The following is a 13,116-nucleotide window of genomic DNA, read 5'->3' on the forward strand; positions in this document are numbered from 1 at the left end:
ATTATAGGCAGTTGGGGGATGTTCTTTTTTCCCATAAAAACAATCAACGCTCCAGAGGTCACCCCTTTAGATTAGAGGAAAGGAGCTTCCATTTGAAGCAGCGTAGGTGGTTTTTCACGGTGAGGGCAGTGAGGTTGTGGAATGCCCTTCCTAGTGATGTGGTAATGGCAGATTCTGTTAATGCCTTTAAGAGGGGCCTGGATGAGTTCTTGATCAATCAGAATATCCAAGGCTATTGTGATACTAATATCTACAGTTAGTACTAGTGGTTGTATTTATAGTTTATGTATGTGAGTGTATAGATTGGTAGGTGTGGGTTAGGTGTGCTGGGTTTACTTGGATGGGTTGAACTTGATGGACACTGGTCTTTTTTCAACCCTATGTAACTATAACTATGTACTATCTTATTATGTGTGACCTTTTAATGTGTCTATTACCTCTGGGGTCATTAAGTCCCTTGTTTATTTAAGATTTATAGTTTGGAGCAATTTGGGACATCCCCATGTGGTAATTACCTATTTATCTATAAAACACCTAGAGGGTGGAATTGACTTTTGATATAAAACAATTGCCTGGTCATTCCTTTTAAAATACATTTCATTTTATTTGAATATCTCCCTGGCTCTCTCCGTGGCTTCCAACTGTAGGTAGAAACAATAAATATGTGTCTTCAAATAGTCACACAGTACTTCTGGTGTGGCTATGGCAAGATTTATTCAATGGCAGTTTTTGTGTAAAGGACCTCTTTAAAGGGATTGTTTGCCTTCAGGTTAACTTTTAGTATTTTATAGAATCTTAGCAACTTTTAACTGATTTTTATTTTCTTTTAGTTTATAAATTATTTGCCTTCCTTCTGACTCTTTCCAGCTTTTAAATGGGAGTTACTGACCCCAGCAGCCTAAAAAAATATTGCTCTGTGAGGCTGCAAATTTGTTATTGTTACTTATCTATCTTATTAAAAATTTATATTTCTCTCTCTTTTTAACCACTGCCTGGTTGCTTGATTTATTTGGACCCTAGCAACCAGACAGCTGCTAAAATCCAAACTGGAGAACTGCTGAACAAAAATCTAAATAATTAAAAAATAATAAATACTATTGCAGACTGTCTCAGAATAACAGTCTCTAAATCATACTTAAATTTAATTAAAGGAGAAGGAAAGGCTAAGTCACTTGGGGGTGCCAAAATGTTAGGCAGCGCCAAGTGACTTTAATTGCTTACCTTTAACCCCGGGCTGGTGCCCCTGTTAGGAGAAAACAGCACCAGCCCGGGGTAGCTTCAGTGAGCGCTTTCTTTCTGTGAAGAAGGAAGAGGAGACCACGCTCGCAGCTACCCCAGGCTGGTGCAGTTTTCTCCTAACAGGGGCACCAGCCCGGGGTACAAGGTAAGCAGTTAGTCACTTGGGGGTGCCTAACATTTTGGCACCCCCAAGTGACTTAGCCTTTCCTTCTCCCACAGGGTTAACAACCCTCTTAAAGCTTTACATCCACACAAACTACAGAGCTTGTGTACAAAAAGTCACAATTGTTCCTAAATCCTGATAAATGTTATAAATTGAATGAGATACAGGGTGCAAACAACTGTTCAGGGAAGCAAATTTGTGCCAACATTTCTTACAGCCCATGGAAGACAGCAGCCGCATGACAACTACCCCCTCGTTGCTGTCTGCTTTTGGTGGATTACACCTTTTCTCCAGTATTGATGATGGAACTGGTTTTGGGAGTCCTGAGCAGATTATGATTATCTGGGAAGAAGAAGGAATAGAAGATGGCAAAGAAATTTTAACGGTAAGGAGCTTTATTATGCACTTCATTTTGTTCTAAATATGCATTGTTGCTATAAAATTATGTGCAGTGCTCTCTTACTCCTATAATTGTTATGAAAAGAGAATTAAGTGATATTGCAATGCCAGTAGTCTGTTACTGTAGAGACATCAGGGATGTTATTGTCAAATCAGAATACAAACAGTAGCCCATAAACAATAAGCAAGATGTATTACACAACACACATTGCCCAACTCTTAGGAGTCTCAAAGAATTGGGCAGAACAGTTTCTCTTCATTTAGAGACCCCTGGTTAGTTAGTTAGTGGGCTAATTATCTTTGGCTCTTTTATTGATGTGTGGGACTGGGCATGACATCCTTGTGGAACATACATTTTTCCTATTGATGCCTTCCTTGTAAAACCCAAACATAAACCAGTCAGTTAAGCTCTCACCAGCTTTGCACTGTTCTTCTTTCCTTCTCTCTTTGCAGAGCCTTGATTTTAACCTGGGAGAGCAAGTGAACCTCCTGGATCTCACATCTGCTTTAGACAATGAACTGATTGCTACAAAGAACAGAATACACCTGGCTGCACTGGCCTCTTACAAGAATGAGCTGTATCACAGACAGTAAGTTTGCACTGCTAACCTGTGCAGAGCTCTTGTGTAGAATAGTACTTCAAGGGTTTTGCACCTGTTCTTGCACTCTAAATCCCTAAGGATCTGATCTTAAATCAGTTCTTAGAGGGATAAACGTCTTTATGGAAGTTAAAGTATGAGATTATTTCAGACGCTGTTTTTGTTTTCTGTTTTAAATGCTGTTTTTTGGCCTTGTGTGCACTGTCTGCCTTTGGCCCGATACCAATCCAAAGCCATGTAATAGCAGAAGATTTTCCAAGATCAGATGCACCCCTGGTGCATTTTTTTTCTCACCCCTGATAAAGACCACAGTTTTGAATTGGAAAAGTATTTAACATTGTATGAGGATATATGTATATTCTTTTAATTATAAACCCCATATTACTGCATGATTTATATTAATTGGATTTTATAGGCTGTGAGTTAGCCAGATTTATTGTAACATGCAGTTGAAATTACTGTATTTCTCCAAAACTACATTTTTGCTCCTCTAAACTATCCACATGTTCTTTTCTGTTTGTGTGCAGTGGGCTTGTTGAACAGGTCACCAGGGAGAGGGACAAAATCAAGCAGGACTTTGAGAAAGCAGAGAAAAGGAACCTGCAGTTGGCCAGTGAGGTGGATGATCACAACAGTGAAATGGAGCAGCTCAATGAAAGCAAAATCAAGTAAGCTCAGTGGCGAACGACATTCTACTTACAGTACTCTATTAAGCTTTGCCATGTGGTGGGCTGATTATGTAGTTTACTGTAATAGCTGGATTATTTTAAATTGTTCTGTGAGTCAGTAGAATCGACTGAGGTTCACAAAACCCTTTGGCCTTGGGGCCTTCAGCTGGAAAGCAGTGATGTAAAATATCTGGCAACTATGATTGGAAGCTTATCTGCCTGTCTGTAAATCTAGATCTGTGAACCCGTTGGATTGTAGTCATTCTGTGCAGACAGACTTTGAAGTCTGTCCACAACTTCCTTCCCTGTTTCCATTGATTTGACAATCAACTTAGTATCTGGGTCAGTGCAGATTGCCCAGCCACGTGTGACATTCATATATTCATTCATGCATTACTATATCATGTTTTTCATACATTCATAGTATACAAATATTCAGCCTGTGGGACAGGAAGTTAAAGTACCTTCAAACTGGCCTGTAAAAGCTGCATGGCACCATATAGTGGTATGTTGTATTGCAGGGACTTAGAGCTGGAATACAGACAGCGGCTCTCTGTACTGCGGATTCAGCTAGAGGGTGAGAAGGAGCAGTTTATGCATCAATCAGACCAACACAGAACCAAGCTAGAGGCAGACCTAGCAAATCTTAAGATGGAAGAAGCTTCTCTGAGAGAGAGACTTAATTTATCTGTAAAGGTAAGGTCCTTGTTTGGTTGTTGAATCAAACAAAAAAATAAATAAATAATAAACAAACACACACTACACCGCACACTGTTCACATTTACTTCAACTCCAAAAGGAGGTTAGACACAGGTGTAAAAATGTTACTATGGAGCTGCTATGGAGTTGCTTTGTGAGAAAAAAGCCTCTTGATCTGAAATGGGCAAAGACACACAGAGCTACTTAGTAGCAGCTACTTTGTCATGGCTACTAAACACCAGAAAATACCCTGCCATAGGCAATACTGAGAATTGCCTCTGCTAAAACACTCATAGTAAGAAGCCAGCATTGTCTATTTTAGCCATGACAAGTAGCTGCTACTAGTAGTTCCATGTGTCTTCACCTGAAAAGAAAGAGAGCATTCGGTATTCATAAGTTCAGAATTTAAAAGGCCTTATGAGCAAATGCTGTTCTTAGTACATGAATGTTAAGCATTTGACTGGTTACCGCCTTTCTAGAGACTGTCATTTTGGTCTCTTTACAGAAATTATAGCCTTTCTTCCTTAATTTCTATATGCTCTCCTCTTGAATAATACAAGAAAAAAAACCCATAAACCAACACATTATTGTCCGTTCTGGCAGCTAATAGCACAATAAATGAATGAACTGGGAACAGGATTGTGAGAAGGAACTAAACACTAAAAGGAAAAAATGAAGCTATAGCCTTATGTCTCACACAGATTAGTAACTGCTAATTATAGCTGTTTTGTTTCTGTTGAGGCCTTTTTTTGCTTCATAAAAAGCTATAAGAATTTGCCTTTTAGTTCAGATTCAAGTTGCTTGTATTAAGATTGGAATAAAACACTGTATTAATATATATAAAATCTTTTTAGGAAAATTCCAGGTTACAAAAGGAAATGGTTGAAGTTGTTGAAAAACTGTCTGAAACTGAAAATGATGTTTTGAAACTACAGACCAATGTAGATGATCTGCTGAAAGGAAAGGTAAAAGAAGCTGTTTGTCAATAGCAATTGTATGGTGGTAGTGTGCACTGCATGTAGCTTGTGTGCATCTACCTGCCCCCTCTACTGAACTTACTGTTGGATGTCAAGGGAAAACTGTATTAATCCTTGGAAGTATAAAATGCTCAAAAACGTATTATTCAGTTGCTTAGTTTCCCATCATGAAAACAAAAATAACATTAGACTAATCTCCATAAGAAACTTACCAAAATAATCAATTCAATGTTCCGTAACTTGTTTTAGAAAAGGTACACAGGCTTTAGCAGTTTATTTCTGTGAGGCTTATATTGAATGTATTGGGTAGCTTCCCTTTTATTTAGAGCCAGTAAAGGGAAGCATTTACTGATCCTATTCCCTCAAATTGCTAGTGGGTACCAGTGTCAGACTGCCCGTATGGAATACCAGTAAAACCCCCGGTAGGCCCAGGTGTCAATTGGCCCTTCTGCTCCTAACCATTTGGCCTATTTCATGGTGATTCCCAATTTCTGTATGAAACAAAAATAAATTGAATGATGCATTTTAGTATCTAAAGAAAAGAGACTGGGAGAATAAGGAGGCTGAGTAAGAAGATGGGTACAAATAGTTTGAAGAATGGTGTATGGTTTTCTGTTTGGCCCCTGGCATCCAATTCTGACGCTGGTGGGTAATATTCTGTAGGGGTGTTTGTATAGCTACACCATCCTCCCTAACTATACAGAGGCAAAAGGGAGTTACTTCCTTCCACTTGTGGTGGAGAAGTGGAAAGATCCCATTTTTCAAAATGTGGGGATATAGGATGTCCAACTCTGCTGCTGATCCACTATGCAAAACCAATCTCCTGTACAAAGGGTGAGCTAGATAACATTTCCCATTTGATAATTGCTATGGATTGGATATGAAACCATCTCACAGGGTTTGTATAACTTTCAGTATAGAAATTTGCTATCAGGAACAATTACAAGCTTTAGTGTTCTGTATTCATTTGTTTTTCTTCTCTGGCTGTATTTTCTGTGTTAGAGACAAGTAGATCATCCACACATGGAGTTCTGCAGTCAGGAGGAAAGGTTTGCAGACATTATCAAGGAATATGAAATCCAATGCAGGGTAAGTTAACAGTGGTTTCCTACTTCAGGCTGACATTGTACAAATGTCACTGTGATATGTTTCTTGTTGACTCTCTGTATTTTTTGTTTCTTTGTATATGGGACTGTAGAGAGTAAAGGTGAGCTTGCACTTTGCCAGTGATATGCACGTGTTTCCATGCATGACTCTTTCAGCATTTGAATTGTTGCCTGCCAGACATTGGCTTGGTCCTGAGCAGTCATTTTCTGGTTCATATTGTGGAGTTTGAAATGTGGTTTGTCCATAATGTCTTTTTAACACATACACATGGTCACCCTAAGCTGTTTTACCACACATAATAAGCACGTTGCTTCCCATTACACTAAATTGATTATCTTGTGGGTATTTCTTTATTTTCCATTTTAGTCTTTGTTTCATATGCTGAAGAATGCATAACATACAATTAGTCATATAAACAGTCTACCATTGAGGAAGGCTAGAGTATATACAGTTATATCTTTTGTCTATTTTTTCAGAAAAAGGAAAAATAAATGAATATATTTAGCAGCTGATAAAAACCTTAAAACAACCATCTACTACAGTGCTGTCCAACTGGCGGCCCGCGACCCCCCTCTGTGTGGCCCCCCACCTGTCTGGCTGCTTTGATGGCTTACTCTTGTGTAAGCTTTAAATTGTATCAGTACTGTGATTAACTGCCCCCCCCCCTGCATGGTTCTCACCTCAGATTTAGGCTGTATTGTGTTTAAATATGTAATCCCCTGTGTTGTTCACACCTTTTAATCTGTAGAAGCAGTGCCAGCATTGTGTCACTGTATGCTGCCTGTGTGTGCCAAACACATAGGCAGGGTAGGGCAGGCAGAGTATGGCACACACAGGCAGGGTAGGGCAGGCAGAGTATGGCACACACAGGCAGGGTAGGGCAGGCAGAGTATGGCACACAAGGGCAGCATAGGGCAGGCAGAGTATTGCACACACAGGCCATGAATGGCACATACAGTCAAAGTATGGCACACGCAGGCAGGGTAGGGCAGGCAGAGTATGGCACACGCAGGCAGGGTAGGGAAGGCAGAGTATGGCACACACAGGCAAGGGTAGGGCAGGCAGAGTATGGCATGTTTTTGCTGTACTACAACCATTAATATGGGTATGGTCATGTGATAACACGGGTGTGGTTTCAAAAAGGGGAGTGGTCAAAATTGGCTTCCATTATCGGCCCTCCACCACGTAGGTCGGAAAAATTCCGGCCCTCGGTACCACAGAAGTTGGACAGCACTGATCTACTATATATATATATATATATATATATACAAGAACAGAGAGGAGCACACCCTCTGAGCAAAAATCAACTGCCTTCGGTGCTGGTCAAATAGTTCAATAAACAAGCAGAGTACCGCACACAAAGGAACTTTATGAAAACAAAAAAGGTTTATTGGAAAAATCCGACGTTTCGAGCACCAAACTGTGCTCTTCCTCAGGGACAAACCACTGGTTTGTCCCTGAGGAAGAGCACAGTTTGGTGCTCGAAACGTCGGATTTTTCCAATAAACCTTTTTTGTTTTCATAAAGTTCCTTTGTGTGCGGTACTCTGCTTGTTTATATATATATATATATATATATATATATATATATATATATATATATATATATATAATATAATTTTTTTTTTTTTTTTTTTTTTTTTTTTTTTTTTGCTATGTTTCATTGCCGGTGGTCAGTGAAATTCGATTAGCCAGGCTTGGTGCTTTTGTGTGTGTAAATAAATAAATTCATTTTTTCCCAATATTGGCTGTTGACAACTGAGGTGCTCTTCACCCCTGCTATTGCGTTGAATGGGAAATGCATGACCGTTCAGTACTGGAACATTTACATTTTAAACCACTCTATAGAGCTAAAGGCACCATTTGAAAAGAATCAATGTGCCATCATCCCCAAAGAGCATAATATAGATAGACAAATAATAATAATAATGATTATTGGGATGTGTTGCAGTGTATTTTTAACCTTGACATTCTGATGATGAGTGCTTATCTATGTGCTCTGAACATTACTTGGGGCGCGTTGGTTTTTGCCTTGGTTTTTCCTTTTGTGTACTTTCCGCATGTACGTATTGTAATTCTGTATAATTATTCCATTCTTATCCTTGGAACAGAAAATAGTTTTAAATGACAGCCAAGCATGCTTGATTTGTTACAACAAAACCTCTGTTCTATTTTTTCTGGTACTATGAAAATTGTTTTGCAGAGGTTTGAACTTTGCTGTAAGTTCTTTAAAGGGCTACTGTACCCCAAGAGTTCATGCTGAATTTTACAAGACAATACCTATCCTGGCATAGTTTTATACTGTTTCTTTGTATAATATATGTAGACATTTGAGTAACATATAATTTTAGACATTCTTTTCATTCCTTCCTTTTTAGTTATTCACTGGTACAAAATTAGATGCAGATGTCAGCTTTGATTGCTGTGTATCAGAGCACAGGGGGCTTAGCAGCCTGTGGCAATGGCAGACGAGGAAGGGTGTATGACACACTCACCCCAGTGTCTCTCCAGCCAGACAATCTGCCCTCTGTTTAGGGATGCAGAGAATGTTTGGGTGGTCTGTTTAGCCAAAAGGGATAGGTCTGATCCCATGGAGCTGGCCAATGTATGAGGCTAACAAGGGATACAGGCAGCCCTGCTTCCAGTGTCAGCACTAACTTCGGACTGAAGAGAAAATCTCCATGCTCTTACTAGAGACATGGTCATCCAACCTCCTAGAAGCAGGACACTTGGAAAACTTAAGTGGAATTGGTGCAGTGTAGAGGTAAAGCTGGGATGGACATGGCACACCCCTTAATTGGTTTTCAAGTGTCCTGCCTCCTGGAGGGTGGAGCTTAATCCCACGTGTAGGTTTTGTAGTATACGTGTAAGCATTCAGTGAGCGCATCTGCATTTAAATTGAGTGCAGCTGTGTGTGAATATTCTCTCTATTTATCTATATCTATAATACTGATACAGCATTCTGTATTAAGAATTGACTACAAATGATACTTTTCACAGGAACTTCGCGATCAGAATGATGAACTACGGATCCAGTTGGAAACTCTGCGCTCCCAGCTCAGCGAAAGCAAATACTCTCGTTTGTTGGCCAAGATAAAAGACAACAAGTTGCTGCACCTAAAGGCCAAGGAAAAAATTCACAACAACAGCCTCAGCAATGGTAAATGAAATTAGCGAGAAGCTAAGCCTAAGCATGTACAGTTGCTTTCTATCATGGGTAATTGGAACTCTGACTTTTAATTTTAGGTTCACATGGAAAGAAGGGGTTGTCAGCTAAGGTGAGGAGAAGTGTGTCGGCTGCAGGTGCAAATGGTACGTTAACTATGCCAGTATTTTTTGATCCTGAAATGATTTAAGCTGTATATTAGGAATAAGTCCCTTTCACCAACATCGGGCTGTAGCTTATCACTCAGTATGTGATCCTAAAACTGTAAACTTAGCAAGGTGCCCTCAGTGTACTGATAAACCAGCAAAAGACCTCCACACCACTAACATAACACGATCAGGGCCACCATCAGTAAGCACAGGGACTCGTACTACTAAGTTAGCAAGGGACAACCCCCCTGAAGGCCCTAATTGTTACCCCTGCTAACAAGTAAAAGGGGGAAAATGCTTCCAATGCACTCATGGTCACTCCCCTTCTCCAACCTGGCCAGCCTCTAATTATGGGAAAAAAAATAACTCCACACCTGATTTACCCAAACCTGCCAACTCATTCACAAGCCCCAACTTTTTTGCAACCTGCAACGGCACTGTTGCTGCTGTAGATAAACATCTGCATTCCCCTTCTTCATTCTCCTGACTTCTGTGCTCTCATTGTCTTGGAAACCTGAAAGAACTTTAAATCGCAGTTTGGGGATTTAGACAGTGCAGGTTATACTTTTGTTACATAAAAACTATATTGAACAGCCAATAGTCTAGTCATTATTGCACAGTATGTTTTAGGGAGTCTGCCTTTCCCTCTCATCACATTATTTTAAGGATAACTTTGCAATAACATTGCAGGACCAGTAACCATGGAACCAGAACTGCCTCCATCTAATATAGAAGCAGAGCTCACAAAACAACAGCTAAAGGAACAGCAACAGGAAATACAGGATCTGAAAATAGAGTTAGAAACCAAGGTAAGGAGATGAACACACTGAATTCCGAGGCTGATCGTGTCCATTTATAATGTTGGGATGCCGTGGCTTTGTAATGAAAAGGCCACTGGCCTATACCATGAGTATAATGAAAGGGAAAATATAACCAATTCAGATGAATTTATAATAAACAGCTAGTGAAGTATTAGGCACATAGAAACACACACTTATGTCTAGCAGTTTAGCATCCATAAGCCGTAGAGAACTCGCCAAAGTGAAAAGCATAATCCAGGTGCTCCAAACCCTCGTCTCAAGGGAGCAGACAAGCTGTTAGCACAGAAACAAAAAAGAAAAAAAGGGGGCACTCTGGAAATCCAAAAGACAGGCAGTTTGAAAAGTTAAAAAGAAAAAATCTCTATTATACACTCTTCTTATAAAGCCTGACATGTTTCGTGTCTAACACTTTTTATCATAGGCTTAGTTGCCAAGTCCAGTTTACACTAGCAGCCAGGCCGTGGTTTGAATGAGGACCATAAAATGGAATAGAGGGCCTGAGGCCTGAATAGAAATATTGGTAATAAAAAGTAACTATAAAATTGTAGTCTCACATGGCAGTGGTTTTATTGCTGCCAGGGTCAGTGACCCCCATTGGAAAGAGGGAGAGGAAGGCAAAATCATAAAACTATAAAACATGAAGACCAGTTGAAATGTTGCTAAGAACTGGACAATTCTATAAAATAATAAAACTACCTTTTTAAGTATACTTAATGTAACTTTTTATATAGTGTTATGCTTTTTATATAAAGTAAGTATTACGACTGTAATATTCCAGTCATACTAAAATATGGCAATGTTTTTTAAGGTCAACTATTATGAGCGAGAGGTGGAGCTTATGAAATCCAACTTTGAAAAGGAAAGGAAGGCAACTGAGCACAGTTTCAAGTTAGAGATCAGTGAGCTGGAGGAGCAGAGAGCTGACCTGGAGGAACTAAATGCGAAATATCAGGAGGTCATTGATGGATTAAAAACACAGCTCTCAAAATCTGCTCAATGCCAAGAGATGGAAAAGAGGTTTAAAGAGGAGAAACTTGAGCTGGAACAGTATTATGCAAAGGAATTATCAGCACTTGGTCAGCGACTGACTGCCGAGAAGGACCAACTGGAGGAGGAGCTTAGGAGGACACATCAGCATGAATTGCAGTCAATGAGGTCTGATATCACATACTTACTTTATGGTACTTTAGAGTAGGTATGGTTTGTAGCAGTATTCTAATTACAGTGCTGTGCTTACCCGCCTCCTTTTCCTTTGTCCTTGCTCATCATTGCTTTTTGCACTTTCTAGAAGAAAGGGGCTTAAATTGGCGTACAGTTTTGAAATGCCAATCTAATTGCATTCTATGCTTATTCAAGAGCAAGACTATAACATTTGCAGGGTGCTGATTTAATTTTTCCTCTTGGGCTATGTACCTACTGGTGCATTTACCAGTGATCAAGGTGTGGTGATAAACGTTCCTGTCACTCCTTGAAAAGTGGAGGACATATTCTGAGAACTGGAAGGGATTTTAGCCAGATTGTAGTCTTATACTATACCTGTGTTTTATATGCACTTCTCGAGTGCATTCGATGCAAAAACATTCATTGCTATGGTTACAATATGGCTAAAATATATGCCCATTCTGGTAATCTGACCCTATAGAATATTCAAGGTGCTGTTGCTGAATCTATGAATTTAGCTCACCTTAAATGGTGGTAAAACACGCATGGGTATGATGCCTTTATGTGCTGCTTGGCATGGTCTTGCATGGCATTGTCTCTGTCTGCTGGTGCGTTGCCTTAAAATTGTACAGTTGTCTTTGTAAGACGTAGCACTGACTTATAACATGGTTTAAAAATGCCTTTTATATTGCACTTTTTTCCTTAAGGACTTACTAGTGTCCCCTTATCCTATTGTATATCACCCGTTACAAAGCTCAGAATCCCACCATCACCCCAACAGCCTCAGTTTGAGCCTTTGGAAGTAATCTCTGGGAATTCTGCCTTTATATTTTTTGCATTTTTGAGCACAACGTATAACATTGGTAATAGGCTTGTTTAAGCATTTTAACCTTTTATTTAGAATGTTATAAGACAGAGCTGCTTTTGAAATCTGTGATTTCCTGCACTTAGCCCCTTTAATGATTTTCTTTTTCATTTGGTTTCATTATAATTAAACGCATTTTAAGGCTGATCATCTATACTGGCTTCCACTGCTTTGTCCTTTTACTTTTCAATTAGATATCTGAGTGACTGAATAAGTACGGCTGACGCTAGGCTGACCAACTGGGGCCCACATATCTGCAAAACCCAAAATATGTAGCTTTTACTTTTTGGGGAAGGGTTTGTAATTGGCAGATAGTGCAAAGTATCGTGTCATTATTGCCTAGTTTTATATTCGCTTTAATTGCTGGTTTTCTGACTTTTTTGGCTGTAAGCCCAACTATTTTTTTTGGGGTCCCCCTAATATATCCTACAGATTCACTTATACAAAACAATGGACTTACTGCTATAGTCCCAGCTGCAAATAAGTGATCATCTCATATGTCACTTTTAACTGGACATCAGTCTGTACCCCCCCCCCCCCAGCCCTTGGTATTTCAATTGCTGGAGCCTGGGGTCAGGTGGAAAGCTGCAGATTGTATTGTGACTATTGGGCCCCACACTGAGTATTTTGTCCCAGTCCCTGAGACTAATACAGACAACTGTGCCAAAACAAAATTATTCTTCCTTAAGGATATAGAGATATAGGATAAAAGGAAAAAATATAAAGTAAATATTCTGTCGCTAGACAATAGCATGGTGTGCCCAGAACATCTGTAGAGCTTGCATTTATACTGCTTAAGCTTGACAATAGAATATTGTGGAGCACATGCACAAGGAGCACTGCTTCTTATATTAAAACTTCACTTTTATTTCTATCATTAAGAACATCCACATTACTGAGATTTACACCATATGCTCAACGCATTTCATGGCTTCACGTCATTTCATCAGAAGCCTGAAGTGATGCCTATATAGATATAACTGAAGAAGGGAAATATATATTGTACATACTAACACACATAAATGCACAGATGCTACAATCTAAACAAATGTCCATATGCAAAAGTAGGAGCACTTATAGGACTTAGAAAAAATCAAAAGAAAT

The 13,116-nt window shown here is 39.4% G+C and overlaps 1 protein-coding gene across 3 annotated transcripts in view; it reads left to right on the forward strand.

The window, feature by feature from the left end:
• The window catches only part of ninl (ninein like), a 64,163-nt gene that overhangs the window by 35,693 nt on the left and 15,354 nt on the right, over positions 1-13,116 (forward strand). For all 3 annotated transcript variants that reach the window (XM_018094234.2, XM_018094235.2, XM_018094236.2), the window contains exons 8-17: positions 1,620-1,787; positions 2,255-2,391; positions 2,928-3,068; positions 3,590-3,764; positions 4,622-4,732; positions 5,747-5,833; positions 8,851-9,010; positions 9,097-9,162; positions 9,856-9,974; positions 10,795-11,141. In XM_018094234.2, the coding sequence (XP_017949723.2) occupies positions 1,620-1,787; positions 2,255-2,391; positions 2,928-3,068; positions 3,590-3,764; positions 4,622-4,732; positions 5,747-5,833; positions 8,851-9,010; positions 9,097-9,162; positions 9,856-9,974; positions 10,795-11,141 (1,511 nt within the window). The remainder of the gene's footprint in view (positions 1-1,619; positions 1,788-2,254; positions 2,392-2,927; positions 3,069-3,589; positions 3,765-4,621; positions 4,733-5,746; positions 5,834-8,850; positions 9,011-9,096; positions 9,163-9,855; positions 9,975-10,794; positions 11,142-13,116) is intronic.

Source organism: Xenopus tropicalis, chromosome 5 (genome assembly GCF_000004195.4).
Source record: "Xenopus tropicalis strain Nigerian chromosome 5, UCB_Xtro_10.0, whole genome shotgun sequence".
Taxonomy (NCBI): Eukaryota; Metazoa; Chordata; class Amphibia; order Anura; family Pipidae; genus Xenopus; species Xenopus tropicalis.